This window comes from Myotis yumanensis, unplaced genomic scaffold (assembly GCF_028538775.1).
Source record: "Myotis yumanensis isolate MYYU_CA2020_CCGP unplaced genomic scaffold, mMyoYum1.0.hap1 SCAF_3, whole genome shotgun sequence".
NCBI lineage: Eukaryota > Metazoa > Chordata > Mammalia > Chiroptera > Vespertilionidae > Myotis > Myotis yumanensis.
This window is the reverse complement of record NW_027223754.1, coordinates 177667390-177688227: the sequence shown is the minus strand read 5'-3', so window position 1 is coordinate 177688227 and position 20838 is coordinate 177667390. Positions and strand designations below refer to the sequence as shown.

General features: G+C 36.3%; 1 protein-coding gene across 3 annotated transcripts in view; it reads left to right on the top strand.

The window, feature by feature from the left end:
• Window positions 1-20838, top strand: part of CCDC91 (coiled-coil domain containing 91) — a 348316-nt gene that overhangs the window by 259630 nt on the left and 67848 nt on the right. For all 3 annotated transcript variants that reach the window (XM_070410494.1, XM_070410493.1, XM_070410495.1), the window contains 3 exons: window positions 4997-5089; window positions 5177-5245; window positions 10945-11121. In XM_070410494.1, the coding sequence (XP_070266595.1) occupies window positions 4997-5089; window positions 5177-5245; window positions 10945-11121 (339 nt within the window). The remainder of the gene's footprint in view (window positions 1-4996; window positions 5090-5176; window positions 5246-10944; window positions 11122-20838) is intronic.

The window sequence follows — 20838 nt, the reverse complement described above, 5'->3', positions numbered from 1 at the left end:
AGCAACCATTTCAGGTGGAAACTGTAGTTTAACTCTAACCCTGTTGTTTGGCTTAACAATATAAAAGTTACTTTGATTTTCTAAATTGTATAAGTCATCCCATTCGATTGAATGCCTTATTGATTGAATGACTATCCCATTGATTGTGATCTTACTGGTTATCGAAGCACATTCTTCTGTACCTGGGAAACAGGACAGCACAATTACCCTAAATTGTTTTAGTGGCCACAGGTGGTGCATTCCAGCTGACTCAGTGGACCCGAGGGCTCTAGATAACGTGTTTCTATCAACTCAGTTTTCTGGAGACCCAAAACTGTAATTTAAATAACATGCCTAAGTTTAACACAGGTTACCCAAGGGCTCTAGATAATGTATTTCTGTCAATTCAGTGACCCCGAGACCCGAAACTGTAATTAACATGCTTAATTCTGCTTCTGTAATCTGCTTTTTTGTGAGCCAGGTGCCTCATTCCAAACCCTAAAATGTAATCAATACCTGTGTGATTTTTTGCCTATATAATCCTGGAACTGTGACTAAATGGTTGCTATGAGATTTGGGAATGACCCCTCATAGTCCCGGATTGCAATAAATGTGACTCTTTAATTCGACTTCTTGAGGTGTCCTTCTGTGATTCGCGGGGTACATTACAACAGTATTCCACCCACCAGTTCCCTAATAAAGCATTGTTATTTTTGTGATCCCTTTCAATATTTATTCAGATATATGTAACATTATATATGGTTATAATATGCATGGTTATACATATATGTATGTATACTTGCAATAGTATATATAGTTACATTAATGATGATGGCTTTAATTTCATGTCTTCAAGTAATTTTATTTTATAAACATAATTCTATATTGATGCATATTTTTATATTTATTTTAATGACAACATGATACTTCTTTTAGTTGACACAGCATAGTTTATTGTACTGTACCCCCTTTTTGGACATTGAAAATGTTTTGGGTTTTGCATTTTTATAAGGAATGTTGCTGTATACATCTTCATAATGATGTTTTATTCTTTTATATTATATCCAGCCCCCTACCTTTGTACTTGATGCTTTTTTGAAAATATGCTAACACTAATAATAAGCATACATAATTTGTGTTTTCATTTCCTAAGCAGCTAAAATTAGACATCAGTAATTATACCTTACCTTTGTTGTTAGACCCTTCAGTTAAGTTATTTCAGTATTATAGGCCTTAGATAGATTGTCCTTGGTTCAGTGAGTATCCAATTATTGTGATAATCCATTCCTTTCAACAAGTTTAATCATTTCTATCTTATAATTGCATTCATTTTATCACACCCATGTCTATCACTTGCATCAGTATATATATATACACAAATCTGTGTTTCTAACATAAGAAACAATATAAACAGTAAAAGTTTTGCTCCTAAAACTGATTTCTTATCCACCAGATCCTCACCCTGCAATAAGTTAGAATATTTTTTTGTCAACTGATTTTAGAAAAATGTTTTATTCTAACTGATATAGGGATATTATTGTGTAAAGTTTGAAAGTGAAGGTTATGAGATCCACCAGCATGAAAAATGGAGGGCTTTCTACATAGTGTTTTCTGATGATAAATTCTAAGGAGTAGAAAGCAGGGACCAGGAACATTTTTATAACAGTTAAGTATAGCATCAAATTATTGGCTGGCTGGCGTGGCGCAGTGGTTGAACGTCAGTCAATGAACTAGAAGGTCACGGTTCGATGCCTGGTAGGGTGTCTGCCCACATTGTGGGCTCAATTCCTGGTGTGGGTTCAGTGGTTCTCTCTCATCACTGATGTTCGTATCTCTCTCTCTCTCCCTTCCTCTCTGAAATCAATAAAAAAAATATATTATTTTAAAAATTATTTTCTGAAAAGTACTACACTATTATGTTACATTTTTCGTGAAGTGCATAAATCTGTCTCTTTTTTTCCTTCTTGCTAAAGGGATTATCTTATACACATGGGTCATTTATTTCAAGTACCCATTTCAAATACCTTTTGAAGGATACTGTTATGTTGAAATACATTTACTGCATTGTGCTTAGGCAAACGGAATAGCAGAATTGAGTTGCATTTTTAAAAGCTATTTCCCTTGAAAATGATTGAAGTAGAAATATTCTTCTGCTTAAGTTCAGGATTGTGACATATCTTTGGCATTTACTAAAATATACACTATACAAATACGGAAATCTCATTATGGAAGTATAAACTAGCCCTGCCTTTTCAATAAAGCTGATGTGTCTCCCAATTTTGTTTCATTCCTTTATATCATTCCCTTAAGCCAAATGCCTATTTGAAAAGGGTGACTAACTTATTTGCTTACATTTTCTCTTGCCTATTATAAATATATCTATTTGGGTGAAGTAAATCTAGTGTAGCTTATATTATAGTTTTATTTTATTCACTTAAAAATGTTTATTGATATTATTGGGCTTGTGGTAAATGCTTCAAGTACATTTAATCTTATAGTTTATCTTTTTCAGGTTTTCTTTCCAAATAATAATTCATGTTGGCCCATGAATGGGTGAAATATCTGTAACTTACTTTATATCAGGATCTTTATTAAATTTATGTAGCCTCTTTCAAATTGTATTAAATGGAGGCATGTCTGAGCATGTGCTTTAAGACTATCCTGCCAAATCGCTTGATCTTGTTCAATGTTTGTGATTTATAGAAGGTATGAGAAGATGCTTCTTGAGTTTGCATTACAGACTATGTACTACGCGCGCACACACACACACACCCCACATACAAAGTAAAGTGAAGTTTGTGGGCCTGTGACACATGGATAACTGTATAACTGAGCATGAGCTTCCATTACTGCTTAATCTAAAATCTAATCGACAAAAAACTGTGCATGTGTGATTGTGATTAAATCTGTTTACAATATCTCTTGTGACTCATATTCCAGGAAAAAAAGATCTTTTTTATATTTCTTTTTTTTTTTTTACAGGAATCAGTAAAAACCACAGAACCTCTATATTTATATTTGACTTTGCATCAAACATTTTTCACTTGGAATAATTTCTTGCAAAGGGGGAAAAAGAAATAACCTATTTCTGAGTGCCTTTTGTTTTAGGCTAAATTTCAAAGAACTGTCCTTGACACCCTTGCCTTAAGTACTCTTTAAGATTAATAGAACTTTATAGTTTACATTTGTTTTTTCATTAGCTAAAAAAATTACTAAAATTACAATATAATTTTAAGAAGCAATCAATAGAATATTTTGGATAAGTAAAATGTAGCAAACTTCTCACTGTTTTTGGATGAAATGTACTTGTATAGATTTCAATTAATTTTTATGATGATTTTTAAAATGCTGTAAGTCTATGTCCTGCAAATCTTGTTGAAAGTCTCTCTTTGTTTAAATATTATAAATATTTGAAAGAGAGTCTTATGATTGGATGTTGCCACTGGTTCAATTTCAGCTTCTATGTAACAAAAGCAGTTCTGAACATCCCTACCTTGGAATGATCAGTTAATAAGGTACAAAAAATGTATTCACCATTCATCCCTCATACCTTCACAAATCACGTGAACCATTTCCAGGTGCTGGACCTTTTGGACCATTAAGGAATTCTATATTGACGCAGAAGGAAGAACTAATATAGCCAATCTCCAGATATCTCTATAATTTATTTTAGATAGAATGAGAGGAGGCTGAAATTTTGGGGACCAAGCTCTCTCTTAATACTTAATAATTTCTAGTTTATTTTGGTAAAATAACTAAAATAATCTCTAGCCCAGAGAGGAAAGGCATCCCTACTTCTGGCAGAATCTCAGACAGTGAACAAACCTCAAATCCAGTGCACTTTCTACTATAGTTCCTTTTTAAGGCCGCAAAAAGAGCTCTAATCATTTTTCTTTTTGTGAAGATAATACTAGTAATAGTTTAATGGAGTAGTAGTAGTTAGTGTCAGAAGTAGAAGTTAGCATTTATGGAGATGTTTAACTTGCTTAATCATTAGGGAAAGAAAACCATAATGAAATACAGTTTCACAACTACTAAAATGACTATTTTTTAAAAAGCAAAAAAGTAGCAAATATTGTAGAGGATAGAGAGAGATTTGGAGCTCTTTCACATTGTTCATGGGAATGTAAAATGGTACAGCAGCTATAGAAAACAGTTTGGTGGTTTCTCAAAAGGTTAAACAGAGATATTATATGACCCAGCAGTCCTATTCCTAGATTTATATCCAAAGAATTGAAAACAGGGATTCCAGTAGATATTTGTATGTGAATGTTCACAGTGGTATTATTCACGATAGCCAAAAGGTGGAAACAAACCAAGTGTCCATCAGCAGATGAACAGATAAATGTGGCATATACATATAATAGAATATTATTTAACCATAAAAAGGAATGATCTTTAGATACATACTACAACTTGGATGAATCTTGAAAACAGTACGCAAAGTGAAATAAGCCAGTTACAAAGGACAACTACTGTTTGATTTTATGTATATGAAATATCTAGAATAGTCAAATTCATAGAGACAAAATAGATTAGAGGTTACCAGTTTTAAATCAGAACTATTTTGAAAGACATAGATCTGGTTTTAAATATTGGGTATCAGAATTAATTTCTATTTAAAGGAAACTTCTATATAAATAGCATTATAAATCTGAGAAAATATATTATTTGCCCTTTGTAAATGAAAGAGAAATCCATGAGAACAAGAATATATTTTCTTTTGTTGTGTTTCCCCATAAGAAAACTCCATTCAAAATCTAAGTGCTTAGTTTATTATTACTGGCTGATGCTTCTGATTGTTTTTTTCACTAGTACATTGGAATAAAAGTAAATACATGAACTCTGTGTGCTTTAACATTAGCTATCACATAATATTGACTGTTTCCCTAGATTCATCTTTTGAATCTGTAGTTAAATACAATAGTTTGGGCAAATGAATTCCACCAGCTGTCCTCCTTGTTCAGAGATTATAGATCTCAGAGTATAATCATAATGCATTTATCTTTCCTTGTAGCATCAGAGGCTCCTTGAAATGCTAGATACAGAGAAGGATCTGTTAAAAGAAAAAATAAAGGAAGCTTTGGTACAGCAATCTCAAGAACAGAAGGTAATGCTTGAACTTTGCTCAGAGTGAGAAAAGAATGTGCTCTGTTACTTCAAGTAATACATTTAGTATCTGTTTTATCATTTATAGGAAATATTGGAAAAATGTTTGGAGGAAGAAAGACAAAGAAATAAAGACTCATTAGTATCTGCTGCAAAGGTATTTCCACCTGAGAAGTTTATTATATAGTCTAATTACAAAAAATTGTATTTGTTCTGTTTGTTGTTATGTTTACCTCCACATCAAAGCCTAGATTTGAAATTTTTATTCTCATATGAAAATTGTATTTATCACTTATTTTCCTGGTATAAACACATCCATAATAATGGTGTGTTTTTTTGTAAGTGGAATTAAAAAACAGCTAATTAATGGTACAACTAATCTACTTTTGTAAAATATTTTATTCCAGAAAAACAAAAATGATTGTTTTTCTTTCTTATTTTTCCTTTCATGCTAGGATACTACACTCATATTCTTATTAAATTCACATTATACAATATTATGATGATGATGAAATGCTTTCCATTTAGATTAGTAATTAATTGTTAAAAGAATTTAAAAAATTTTTAAAAATCAGTGGACACTGATTTCCACTGGTATTTAGTGGGTATCATACAAGTAATACATGTGAGTGTGTATTTATATGTGTATATATGCATTTAATTATTTATCAAGATATGTGATTTTTAAAGCTGATTTTGAAATATCTAATCTCAGTAATGATTCATAGATATTAAATATCTACACTAGTAAAAGAGAAACATGGTAATTAGCGTACGACCGCTACCCTTTTCATTGGCTAATCAGTGAGTATATGCAAATTAACTGTCAGCCAAGATGGCGGCTGGCAGCCAGGCACTGAAGCGAGCAGGGAGACTTGCTTGCTGCAGACTCCAACGTTCCCCGCCTCACTTGCCGGCCTCTCAGCTGCAACTCTAAGCAATTATGTACTATGTTGCAAATAAGAAGCTAAACAAAACCCCAGAAACCAGCCGGACTGAAAGCCAGCCGGACTGAAAGCCAGCCGGACCGAAACATTGTATCAATGTTTTCAGCAGCGAGGCCTCAGAGCTAAAGATGACCCAGAATAAAAAAAGAAAAAGAAAAGAAAACAAGGAGCGGTTGGAAGCTTTAGTCACTCACCAGCCGGAAAACAGCCCTCAGCCCCTCACCCAGACTGTCCAGGCACCCCAGTGGGGACCCCCACCCTGATCCAGGACACTCTTCAGGGCAAACAGGCCGACCCCCACCCGTGCACTAGGCCTCTATTCTATATAGTAAAAGGATAATATGCCTCCCGGCACCGGGATCAGTGGAGCAGCGAGGCTCCCGGCACCGGGATCAACGTGACAGGAGGCAGCGCACAAACCCCCTGATCGCCCTGCGGCTCTGTGTGTGACAGGGGGCGGGGCCACAACCTCCCTATCCGCCCTGCTCTGTTCGTGACGGGGGGGGCTCCCCAATCCCCTGATTGCCCCGTGGCTCTGTGTTTGACAGGGGGGAGCTCCCCAACCTCCTGATCGGCCCTGCTCTGTGTGTGACAGGGTGCGGTGCCCCAAACCCCCCCCCAACGGGCCCTGCTCTGTGCCTGATAGGGAGGAGCTCCCCAATCCCCTGATTGCCCTGGGGTTCTGTGTTTGACAGGGTGCAGCACACCACCCCCTGATAGGCCCTGCTCTGTGTGTGACAGGGTGCGGTGCCCCAACCCCCCCCCCCCCCCCACGGGCCCTGCTCTGTGTGTAACAGGGTAGAGCCATAACCTCTCCATCGGCCCTGCCCCGAGTGTGACAGTGGCGGCGCCCCAACCCCCTGATCGGCCCTGCTCTGTGGGTGATAGAGAGTGGCGCCCCAACCCCCCTCCACGGGCCTTGCTCTGTGTGTGACAGGGTAGAGCCATAACCTCCCCATTGGCCCTGCCCTGAGTGTGACAGGGTGCAGCGCCCCAACCCCCTGATCTGCCCTGCTCTGTGTGTGACAGGGGGCGGTGCCCCAACTCCCCTATCGGCCCTACTCTGTGAGTGACAGGGGGCAGCGCCCCAACCCCCTGATGGGCCCTGCTCTGTGAGTGACAGGGGGCAGCGCCCCAACCCCCTGATGGGCCCTGCTCTGTGCGTGATGGGGTGGCGCCGCAACCTCCCCATCGACCCTGCCTTGAGTGTGACAGGGGGTGGTGCCCCAACCCCCCAATCGGCCCTACCCTGAGCATGACTGAGGGTGGCATCGCAACCTCCCGATCCGCCCTGCTCTGTGCATGACGGGGCGGTGCCCCAACTCCCCAATTGGCCCTGCTCTGAGCCTGACCAGGGGCTGCACCTAGGGATTGTGCCTGCCCTCTGCCACCCGGGAGCAGGCCTAAGCCAGCAGGTCGTTATCTCCCGAGAGGTCCCAGACTGCAAGAGGGCACAGGCTGGGCTGGGACCCCCCCCCCGCCCCCCCCCCGCCAAGTGCACAAATTTTTGTGCACCGGGCCTCTAGTATGTATATATATATATACCTTCAAATACATATATAATACTGACTTTTGAGATTTGCATTTAAATTTACTAAACAAATGTCTCTTATATGTAAACTAGAGGCCTGGTGCACGAAATTCATGCACTGGGGGTGGGGGTGTCCCTCAGCCCAGCCTGCGCCCTCTCACAGTCTGGGAGCCCTTGGGGGATGTCTAACTGCTGACTCCCCATGGGGAGCGGGCCTAAGCTGGAAGTTGGACATCCTTAGCGCTGCCATGAAGGTGGGAGAGGCTCCCACCACCGATGCTGTGCTCGCCAGCTGTGAGCCCGGCTTCTAGCTGGGCAGCACTCCCCCTGTGGGAGCACACTGACAACCAGGGGGAAGCTCCTGCGTTGAGCGGGATTGACCCGATACCGGCTCTCTGACATCCCCCAAGGGGTCCCGGATTGCGAGAGGGCGCATGCTAAGCCGAGGAACCCTACTGGTGCACGATCGGAGCTGGGGAGGGACACAGGAGTTTGGCCAGGCAGGGAGGGACCGCGGAAGGGCTCCAGGGCATGTCTGGCCTGTCTAGCTCAGTCCCAAATGGCTGGACTCCAGCAGCAAGCTAACCTACCAATCAGAGCATTTACCCCCTGATAGTCAGTGCATGTCATAGCAACTGGTCCACCAGTTGACTGTCTGCCCCTTGGTGGTCAGTGCATGTCATAGCAAGCAGTTGAGCGGCCTTAGCATATCATTAGCATATTACGCTTTGATTGGTTGAATAGACGACCGGACACTTAGCATATTAGGCTTTTATTGTATAGGATAACTATGCCAAGATGGAAGTTCAAGGGTGACTATGATTTTCTCTTTTTCTTAAAGAACTTACATCAGGACAGAAAAAATATTATTCATTTACCAATAAGACAAGGAGTAATGCATTAAATTATTATGAGTGTATAGACAGTATTTCCATGTCATAGGAGTTTTTAACAAATAAATCACTTTGAAATGAGTTGAAGGAAGGCTTGCATTTGGAATTTTAAGTTTGAATTTTATTCCATAGGTAAGAGTAGACACATGGACATTTTTTAATATTGGTGTGACATAATGGCAATTGACATTAACTTTTGGGAAATTGGAGACAAAGACTAGAAGCAGAGAAATAATTGAGTGCATCAGAAGTCTGGGTAGATATAGTGAATGGCAGAAATAGAGTAGTAGTAGTAGCTTAGAAAGGAAAATTCTAGAAGTAGAAGGTGGAATCAACTTACATGTTTTATCTGGATGATATAAGAGGTGAGCAAGCTATAAACTCTCTGAATATTGATTCAACAGCAACATGGAAAATAATGCTATTTCTTTGGTATGGAGTTTAAAGTGCCTGTGATATATTCAGATGACAAAGTCAAGTAGATGACTAAATCTACCTGTCATTTATAACTCAGGAGAAAGGAGTGACCTAAAGATACTAATAATGGTTTTGTTTTTCAGTAGATAGATGGTAATGGTAGCCATGGAAATTACTGTCATATATAATAACTTCTCAGGAGAGTTTAACATAAAGGTAGTCTAAGGTCTGAACCCTAAAAGAACAACAACATTTAAAATCCAGAGAAAGGAAGAAGTTACAAAAAACTAAAAAGACTCAGCCAGATTAATAGGGGAAATATAAACTTCATGCTGTCATGCAAACCAACAAAAGAGAGGGCTTCAAGAAAATAGAAATAAGCAACTGTGTAAAATGTTGCTTTGTAGTCAACAAAAATAAGGATTAAAACAAAAAATATCATTTGGATTAAACAACATGGAAGATACTGGTGAGCATAATAAGAGTTGTTTAAGAGGAGAATAGTGGAGTAAAATAGAAGTTCAGAAAATGGTAACCGTCAACTTCCATAACTTTTGTCAAAATGGTCATGAACTGGAAGCAACAGGGACTAGGGTAGGAAGTCCCTGGACTTTACTGCATAAAAGTAGGATGGTTTTCATGAGGAAAATTCTTGTGTAGTTGTTTGTGTTGCAGCTTGTGTAGGCATTGTTGGAGGGTGGACTGCATTTTACTGAGTAACTAGTGTTACAGTTACATTGATTTTTGGCAGACATTTACTCTGAAAAGGTGGAGTGAGCCCAGCACATTAAGAAAAAAACTAAGAGCCGAAACCGGTTTGGCTCAGTGGATAGAGCGTCAGCCTGCGGACTGAAAGGTCCCAGGTTCGATTCCGGTCAAGGGCATGTGCGTTGGTTGCGGGCACACCCCCAGTAAGAGATGTGCAGGAGGCAGCTGGTCGATGTTTCTCTCTCATCGATGTTTCTAACTCTCTATCCCTCTCTCTTCCTCTCTGTAAAAAATCAATAAAATATATTTAAAAAAAAAAAAAAAAAAGAAAAAAAAAAAAAAAAAAAAAAAGAAAAAAACTAAGAGTTTTTATTGCTAATGATAAAATTCAAGCTTTGGAGCAAATATTAGAATTTTGGAAAATTTCTATCTGCTTTCTAATACCTAAAACTTTTCTGATGAAATTGACAGTGGGATTAACAAATGTGACTTTTTAGGTATGATTTAATGAAATTTGTCAACATCTGGAGGAGATGCATAACTCATTCATTCAATGTTTCCCAAGTAAAAAGTATCTTTAAAATCATGCATAGATAACGGATTCATTCAAAGTTCTAGAAAGGATTGTAATGTAAGAGTACAAAAATTTGACATGATTTGATTTTCTTTGCTGCAACTAACTTTTAAGAACTACTACTTAATTGTGGAATCATCAAGAATATCTACAGTGATCTGACCTGGCTACTAAATATTTCTCCCTTCTCTACTACCTATGTGTGTGAGATTGGGTTTCTTCTTTTTAATATACTTCAACCAAATAATATCATTACAGATCCATACAGAAGAAGATATTAGAATCTAGATACCTACTATTAAGTCAGATATTAAGGAGGTTTACATACATTCCTTTCACTTTTTAATTTTAGAAAATATAGTCATTAGTTTTAAATTAATTAATCAATACATATTTTAATTTTGTCTTGGTTTAAATTTCTAATGTGGTAAATCTTAATATGTATAACCAACATAAATACAAGCTCTTTGAAGTCTTTAATAAATTTTAAGAATGTAAAAAGATCCTAAGACTAAATAGTTTAACCACTGCCCTTTAAGCTAAGGCTTGGTTTCTTTGGCATTTAGAAATGCCAAGGAAATAAGTTTATTATTTGTACAAAAATAATTGATTTTATTTTTCAGAAATTATTAAATATGCATAAAAACAACAGTGTCAGAACTAAACCATGTGGAATCAAAATGAAGTTGAGTGTTTTTTAGGTTAATCCAAGTCTGTCTTATTCAAAGAATTATTGTGCAGTCATCCTTTCAATTCTTTTTGTTTTGGTCATTGTTTGTTTTGAAGCTTGAGAAAGAAGCAATGAAGGATGCAGTTTTAAAAGCCATAGAAGAAGAAAGAAAAACTTTGGAAAAAGTTCATGCTGAGGAAAGGGAATTATGGAAGACTGAGCATGCAAAAGATCAAGAAGAAGTATCTCAGGCAATTCAAAAAGCTATACAAGAACAAAGAAAAATTAGTCAGGTTAGTAAAATTAATTCTTTGTGAATATTTTTTTCTTATTTTTCTCAAAATGTAGTATTCTTACTATTATTTTATCTTACTTGAAATCAACTAGTGGACATATCAGTATTAATAATAATTTTGCCTTTGGTAAACAAATAATTCTTAATATGACTGTATTTTTTATCTTCTTATACTTTTAACCTTGCCTTTTTACTCTACTTTTTAAAAAACCACAATCCAAATTTATGTTTAGTCATTGCAACTACATTAAAAATGTAATGTCAGCCCTAGCTTGTTTGGCTCAGTGTATAGAGTGCCGGCCTGTGGACTGAAGTGTCCCAGGATTGGTTCCAGTCAAGGGCACATACTCAGGTTGTGGGCTCAATCCCCAGTGTGGGGCATGCAGGAAGCAGGCAATCAATGACTCTCATCATTGATGTTTCTATCTCTCTCTCCCTCTCCCTTCCTCTCTGAAATCAATAAAAATATAGTTAAAAAAATTTAAAGTTATAATAAATAGGTAGGTGAGAAGTTAGATAGGTTGATTATCATAAAGAGTATGCTTATTATAGAACAAATCACAATATGTATATTCTTAGATTTTGTCTACATATGATTTTTTTCTAGAGGAACACCTTTGATAGGAAGAAAATTCATATCAACTCCCAAGTATGGGAACCACTGCATTAACATTTTAATATTGACTTTTTAGGGAATCACTAATTTATGGACATTTATAGACATCACTTCATCCATTGATTGCATTAATTCCCTAGAAAAGCAAATTTAAAAAAGGAATAAAGTATTACAAATTGCTTTGGAAAAATCACATTAATTAAATAATTCCAATTAACTAAATTGCAGGACCAGAGATAAAATATGTAAATATACTTTACCCAGGGACTACTAGTGATGGGATTCTGAAATCCTGCCTCTTGAACTTGTTCATACCCTTGAGGATTTTAACTGTCAGTCTCATTGTTCACATCCTTGTTACTCCTTTCAGGAAAATACCTGGAATATTAGACATTACAAAAATTGACAGAATGTTATCATCACTTATATCAATAAAGAAAGTAATAATAGTTCTTCATGTTCAAGTTTCATTTACTTGGCTTTATTCTAGACAAATATTTCAGGCTGTTTGCTACAAAGCTATTTTTATGGAATTTATTCTTCAGTTTTGGCTATAGAAAAATACTAAGAAAATTGTAGTTGTAGTGCTGGTGCTGGTAGTGGTAGGGTTGACAATAATTGTAACAATGTTGGCTCTCATTAATTTATTTCTAAGTACCAGGCACATTCTAATTGTTTTATATGTTTGATCTCATTTAATCCTCACAACCACCTTATGAGGCAGAAACTATTTTTACCGGATCGGAAATTAAAGCTTAGGAAGATTATGTAACTTGCTCGAGGCTATAATAACTTTGGAAAAGGCAACAGTTTGGATCCAAAATCAGGCAGCCTTACTCCAGAGGCCTTGCAGCTCGCCACTATGCTATTCTCCCTCCCAATGTTCTCATCTTAGAATAAAATATGAATTCAGCTTATTGATCCTTTAATGTATAATTTCAATAGGAAAAACTTGAACGGGTTATTTTAATTTCTTTATTCACTGAGTAATTTTTATTAAGCATCTACCATGTGTTGGCACTGTTGACAACTGTTGGAAGATTTTGATGTATAGCATCTAACAAGATAGACAAGGTCCGTAGGCACTCCTGGAGCTTATATTCAAGTGAAAAACCCACTAGTAAATAAGGTAATACCGTATAATGATATAGGTTGTGAAGAAAAAAATCAGGATTATGTGTTTAGCTGAGAATGCGTGATAGGGGACTTGTTTAGATAAGGAAGTTAGGAAAGAAGCCAGACTCAAAAAAATGTGTATGCTACATGATTCTGTTTATATGAAATTCTGGAGAAGGCAAAACTAATTTGAGGGGAAAGAAATCAGTTGTTGCCTGGGAAGGGTGGTGGAAACTTTGAAGGTGATGGAAACTTTTTATTTATAATTGTTTTGGTGATTTTTGATGAAGCTTATCAAAATATCTATTTCATAGTGATGAATTTTATTACATGCAAATAATATTTCATAAAGCTGTTTTTTAAAAACAAATGCCTACCAGAATAAATTATTGGATAGATGGTGATTTCAAAAGGTGACTTCATTTACTATGGTGAAGAAGGGTCGAGTTTCTCGGGCACAAAAAAATTCCAATTTGTTCATATTAAATTAGAAGTCCCTATCAATCCTAGAATGAGGAAATGTTGAGTAGGCAGTTAAAAATATGGTTCTGGAGTTCAGGTGATTTGTTAGGGCTGGAGATTAAAATTTGGGATTGAGAAAATGGTATGTAAAGACAAATAAAAAGAAAAATAATTCCTGGACAGACCCCTACATGAAATTTTTTTATGGAATGTGGCCATCTTCTATCTAGAAAAAATATGGCCATTTGAGATTAACTGTATAATAGTGGAAATAATCTCTCACACTAACAGGTGTAGTATTTCAGATGAAAGTGAAAGTATTAATGTTATTGGTGCTTTCTGTATCACACTATTGTCCAAGATTGAGAGGCCAGGGCTTTATGCGCCTTTTCTAGGAGGCTCAGTGTCACCAGCGTAAACAGTAGCTTCTGCCACCTTCTGCCCACCTCCTGTCTAGTTACAGAGGCCAATATTCATCATGACCTCTAGTTCTTGGGCAGCTAGTTGGGAGCCATACAGCCTGAAGAGCTACTACTGTCCAGGAAACGACAAACTGCTGCAGACTGAATGAAGGGGCTGATTTAGAAAAGCCTGGGAGCTCTTGTTTTTGAATTCTAAGATTTAAGTCACTTCACAGCACTCAGATGTTTCTTTAATAAAAATAATTCTGGAAGTAAACCTTGTAATTAGTAGCAACTTGCATCTTAAGCCACCAAGTCACACTAGAAATTAGGAAAGGATAGAATATGGCAAAGCAAAAAGCAATCAGTGTAAACTTAAGCAAGTAAAATTACTCCTGAGAAGTAAGGAAAATAAAACAGCCTCTCTATGTTGATAGTGTCCTTAACTGATGAGATAAACATTAAACTATGACAGAAAATGCAATACTTAAGAATGTGTCACATATAGCTTCGAATTTATTTGAAAGATGATTTTGTCTAGCTTTGCTCATAAAGTAAGACTAAGTCATAGTGTTGATTATAGATTTTTATGTTTTTTCTGAGATATCAAGTAGAATGTTTGATTCTGACTTACATGATTATCATATTAGATTAATTCTGTGTGCCTTGAAAATCTTTGTTAAAGAAAGGAAAGTACACTTGTTATTGACACCAACATGGACAAAAAGAAGAGAGTAATTAATTTTGCTGTTCTAGAAAAGCCCTGTAAAAGGACGCCAGTGCATACAAGACAAACTATTTCTGACGTTGAATGTTCTTCATAATAGTTAATAACCACAGCCACTGTAATTTGGGGTTATGTTTTCCCCCAAAGCCACAGACATTACAATCAGTGGTTATATTTTCTTTAAGAAATTTAGTATTGCTACCTGGCCCTTCTTTTTATAAAGGAAATAGCATTTCTATTTTAGCTTAGCAGGCCAGATAGTTTCACAACACTGAAATAATTTTTTATTGACTTATTTAGTTTTGATTCATTGGTTTGTTTTAAATTTGTATTTATGAAATTTTTATAGTAACCTAGTTAATTATAGGAAAAATCATAATTGCATTTTAATTACCAAAAGTATTCTATCTAGGGACAGGAGAGCAAATAGTACATCAACTTACCTTTTCATCTCTTGAGACTTTATCCTTCTGTTAAATTTCTCATTTCATTATATGAGACATCGTCTGCCAAGTTATCCAGTCCAGAGAACTAGAATTTCTCCTAGACTCTCTCTCTCTCTCTCATCCCCATTCTCATACCTTTTTAATCATTAAAACCTTCCCATTTTACTTGATAAATAATTCTTAAACATATACACTTCCTTCCTACCAGCTATCATGGTCTTAATTATGGTTCTTATTGCTTACCTTGGCCTCCTACATTGACTTCTTTGCTTCCAATTTTGTCCTCTTTCAATTTAGAATAAAAAAAAAAAATGAATGTCGTTTTCCTACTTTAAACTCTCCAGTGCTGCCCTGTAGCCAATAGGATAACATTCAAGCTACGTAGCATGACCTGTACATCTTTCAGAGGATGAGATATAAATCTTTCAGTGGCCTGGTCCCACCACTCCAGCTCATCTTCTGTCACCCTGTTTCACATTTCATGCTTTTAGTACCACACTGCGGGCACAATACCATGCTGTTTCAGGTTGTTGGACTTTTAGTTATACTGTTCCTTCAGCCTAGGATGACATGTCTTTCCTAACTTGAAAAACCCACTCTTATTTAATAATTTAGCAATTTTTAATCCAGAAAATTTATATTCCACTTCTCAGATTAAATCACCTGTTCTTTCTTCTTTGGTATTCAGTATATATCATATCACTGCCCAGCCATATTATATTTAAAGGATCTGCTTGTGTCTCTTCCACTAGATTATCGGCACCTTAAAAGTAGGAACTGAGTCTTGAACAAACCACAATAAATTATAAAATGGTGTGAGATCAGCACTGTTTTATTGAGACAGATTAATCTTTTAAAAATAGACTTGATCTATAACAATACAGTTTGACTCTTTTAGAGTTTTGGTTGCTTTGAAATGGAACATTTCAACAAAAGTTGGGTGTGCAAAAATAGTGTTCTGTGTTATGATCCCTTTATAAAAAAGTATTTTTTATTGGGTGCCGAACTGACATGATTATTATTGTTTCTTAATGAAATATGTAGAAAGTAATCGGCCAGCTTCAGACGCATCTTTACTTTGAACAGCTGGCATGGGTGACTCTGAGGTCCGAGTGGCTACATGAGTCCCGGCGGTCCTTCCAGGTCGCAGTGAAGTGGTGCCCTGCCTGGCACTGGTCCCGTGGGAGAGCATGGTCGCCTCTGCGCACCATGTTTCCAGAGAGGCTTTTCCAAATCAGAACGGGGCTATTTTAGACATTTAATGGTGCCTCCCCAGCATCGATTCCTCTTCCCAAAGTGATACTTTTTACTTCTTAGCCATGTGGTTTGGATGAAAAGGGACAGATTAGAAAAAGCAGGTGAAAAATGTTAACTCAGTGCTATATGAAGCTATCAAATCACAAGTTCTCTAGCAAAAAGTATATCATTTCTATACAGGATAGTGAAAAATGGATCAACTGGGAGACTGAAGAATGTATGTGTAGAGAATATAATTTCTGCTGTCATTTTTTTCACTTTAAGTATCCCTGTTCCTGTCATTATCGGTACATGGCAATATCAACCTCCACAGATATACCCTCAGTTACTAACATTCTAAAAATCTACCATTGTTATAATTTAATTGCTGAACATTCTCTTTCAGGAATAATTACTATAAAATCACTTTAAAATACATTAAAAATATTGCCACTTTTAAAACATATAACATTAGTTAAATAGCTTGACTGCTTTAAACCTGAGTATGCCTGCCTCTCAAAATGATTCTGAGAATTAACTAAAAATACACATAACTATTTTGTTAGCTTTAAACACCAAACATTATTGCTTATGTATATATTTTTAATACTCTTTATACTTTGCTTAAATGTACTATGTCTTTCACACAGATCTCTGTTAGTTGACAGAGTCTTTAATTGTAAGTATCATTAACAAGCTTATAATCTGGCATAACTTGATTTAACTTACTTAGTATAATTCCTGGAACATAGGATGTGTTGCTGAGATGTCCACTGCTGTTGTTGATCCCATTATTATTACTACCTTTTTAATCACTTTGTAATTTTAACACCCAGTATAGTGTCATGCACACTAAACCATGAGTGAATGGATGATCACTGTGATTACCTAAGGCAGTGGTTTCCAACCTGCATCAAGGTGCCCTGTGTTGCTGCAGTGAACTCTCAGAGGTGCTGTGGTATTTTAGTATTAGAGGGCAACACAGGAATACTTGAGATCTCATGGAAACCAGGTAAACTACTATCTTGTCCATACTAATTTGTCTTATTTTGCTTTTTCTTATATCATAGTGAATCAGGGTTTGGTCTAGGGATTGTTGTGATAAAGAGCAAATACCATACAAATGTCACTGTGGAACAGGAAATAAGATTGTTATTGTCCAGTTTTATGCCAAGATTTAAGAAGTTGTGCAATGCCGGATATAGATAAATTCATGAATAAGTAACTGTGGTTGAGGATTAAATAAAAGTCTTTTTCTTTCAATTTTTGTATATCATAAATAGCTGCTACATTATGATCCAATTAATTAATAAATGGGAAAATTAGGTATTTGTTTTGGCTTACAGGCCGTCATAAAACATTACTCAGGCAGCAGTGGAGCCATGAACTGAGAAAGTTTGGAAAGTTTTAACCTAGTGTGTACCCACTTTATCAGATGCTCTGGGTGACACAAGAAACATAAGATATAGTCCTTACCCTTAAATAGATTTCCCTTGAATTGGGGAAACAAATCACTCATTCACTGAAGATAAATTATATATGTACACTCAATAGCAGTTACTATGCTAGAGTCCTAGTCATAAGGAATATGAGCTGTGATAAATATAATCCCTGACTTCAAAGGGATATCAACCTGGTAAGATGGACAGTTAAAGAGGTTGTTAAATCTGAGTTATGGAATGCTTTTAGAGATAGAATGTAAGGTGCTCTGTGAGCAGATACAAATAATAGTAGATCCACCCACACACACTATGAGGAGATGTGGAAGGTCGGGAACACTTCAGGGAAGGCTTGTAGGGTTGGTGATGCTCAAACTCCATTGTGCAGGAGAAGGAGAAGGCTCGGTTATCAGAAGTGAAGGATGAGGGAAATCATTCCAAGTGGGGAGAGAGCATGGCATGTTCAGGGAACTGCATATTGAATACTTACTATTTGCATGACAAAATGGTAGCTTCCCCAGAGATTACAGACATGAATGAGACTTTGCTGCTGTCCTCAGGATCTTATAATAGACTAGGAAATATGTCAGATCCATAAATTGTCCTAGTGTGAGGCAGAATGAGATACGATAAAACACATCTGGTTGAGGCATTGAAAACACACAGGAGGAATGCACAGTGGGTGGTGGATATCAATTTTACAGAAATTGAAAATGTCTCTTAGGAAAGTAATATAGAACAAAGATGGAATTTATGTGCTTGAACAGACTATGAGAACCTTGAAGTTATATAGTCAAAGTCAGGTTTATTGCTAGCAGAAATAGAATGCCACTGCAGACTTCACTGGCATAAGTGACAAGGGCTCGATATCTTTTATGGAAGATTACCTTGGCAGCCTTAAATGCGACGAGTCTGAAGTTAAAAATACTCCTTGGAACTTGCTAGAATACTTGGCATGCAAAAAATGGGCAGCTTAGCCTAAGTGATGGAAGTTAAAATGGCGAAGAAAAGACAAACATTTTGGAGGAGAAAAGTCTGAACATAGTGACTGGAAACAGGATATGAAATCAAACGTGTCTGAGGCATGAAATTTTAGTGACTGACAGAATTTATATAACCTTGTATCTGGGACAAACAACAAATAATTGATCATTTTCAGTGTGATCCTGTTCTAAGTAATAGTGAGTAAACAAAAATAAACACATTTTACCAAAATGTCAAGTAACAAATATTCATTCTATTTACACTATATTTATGGAAAGCAGAATATTTAAGTACGTTTGGACTTCCTTTGGTTTATCAGCTTTATAATTGTATACATTACTTCACACAGATCTGGTTGAAGGTCATTATATTCCATAGATACATTCATATCTGTGTTTTACAAGTTTCAATGCAAGTTGTTTTACCATACTACTACATATTTTTACTGAATCCTTTGTGTAATGATATCATTGTGCCTATCCACAATAAAGTATCATATGAGAGGAGAGTAAAATATGTTGAATGATAAAAGGAACAAATGTATCATTATATAGCAAATAAAAATTATATTTGTAGAACTTCTTTAAAGGGGAAAATATCTTTAATTTATAAGTATATCTTTGTAAGGAAGAAAACAGAGGCTGTGAAAACATAACCAGCTAAATTTTAAAGAAGACCAAAGTTAATTTCTAGAAATGAAAGATATAATATTGGAATTTAAAACTTAACAAACAACTTATTATTCTAGCCATCACAACATAACTTATGTAAGACTAATCCTTACACACACACACACACACACACACACACATATAAACCAATAAAAGCTGTATCATGTATATAAAACAGCTTTATGAAAGCATTATAGAGCAACAAATGCAGATAGGAATGGAGGAACTTCGATACTGGAAAAATGGAAATGTTCAAGGTGAACTTTACAATCAGGCTTTAAAAAGCATCTTCTATTTGGCCCCAATGTAGGATTAAAATTTAAGTAGAAAACATCAGTTTTATAAAGTTGATGAGGCAGGAGTTTAGGCCTACCAAGAGGCAGACTTTCAGAACAAATTCTAGAACAACACAAGTCACTGTTCAGATACACGCCCACCCCACAAGTTAGAGGCCAAATCTAAAGTAGCAGATGCAGAGGGAAGGCTCTTAAAATCCATCAACAACAAAAAAAAAAACATTTGGGAAGCTAAAGAGCTGACCAGACACTTTGGGGGAAATAAAGTTGGAAGCTAAGGTAGAAGGGCTTTCGTAAATCAAGGGCTTTCATTTGAGAACCCCAAAGGGCTTTACTCTTCATAAAAAAAAACGTAAAGTAGGAGCAACATACAAAAGAATATGTAAAAATGGTGAATAAGCATGTGAAAAGGTGCTCATATCATTATTCTTCCAGGAAGTGTGAATTAAAGCCAAAGTTAGATACCAGTATATCTCTTCCCTGGGTATGAGTTTGATTCAAGGGACTGACAATACTTAATGTGGATGATGATGATGTGGAGCAACTGGACCTCTCCTACATTCTTGGAGGAAGTGTAAATTTGCCTACCCATTTTTTTAAGTGTGTGGCAGTATCTACTAATTGGCTCAACACCCGTATATTCTGATACCTCCCATTTCGACAATTATGTGTACAGGGATACGTTGCAGATGTCACAAATTCAGTTTCAGACTATGACAACAAAGCAAATATTGCAATAGTGAGTCACACATTTTTTGGTTTTCTAGTGCACATAAAAGTTATATTTATGCTATATTATAGTCTATTAAGTATATAATAGCACTATGTCTAAAAACAATGTACATATCTTAAATAAAAAAATACTTTACTGCTAAAAAATATTAACCATCAGCTGAGCCTTCAGTGAACATTAATTGTTTTTGCTGAGGGAGGGTCTTGCCTCAATGTTCATGAAAATGCAGTATCTATGAAGTGCAATAAAGTGAAGCCCAATAAAATGAGGTGTGCCTGTACACTCAACAGAAGTGAATGCTTACATCTACTAAATGATGTATAATGGAATGATAAAAAGTGCTTTATTCATCATAATCCCAAATGGAAACATTCCAAATACTATTAATAGTGGAATGGATGAATAAGTGATGGTATATTCATACAAGGAACACTACACCAAAATAAAAATACAAACTAATGATACATTGTTCAATATGGATGAATCTCAAAAACACTGTGATTCAATGTTTATGACCTTTAAGAACAGACAAAATAATATATGGTGATATAGATCACAATAGTGATGGGGAGAAGCATTAGGAAAGTT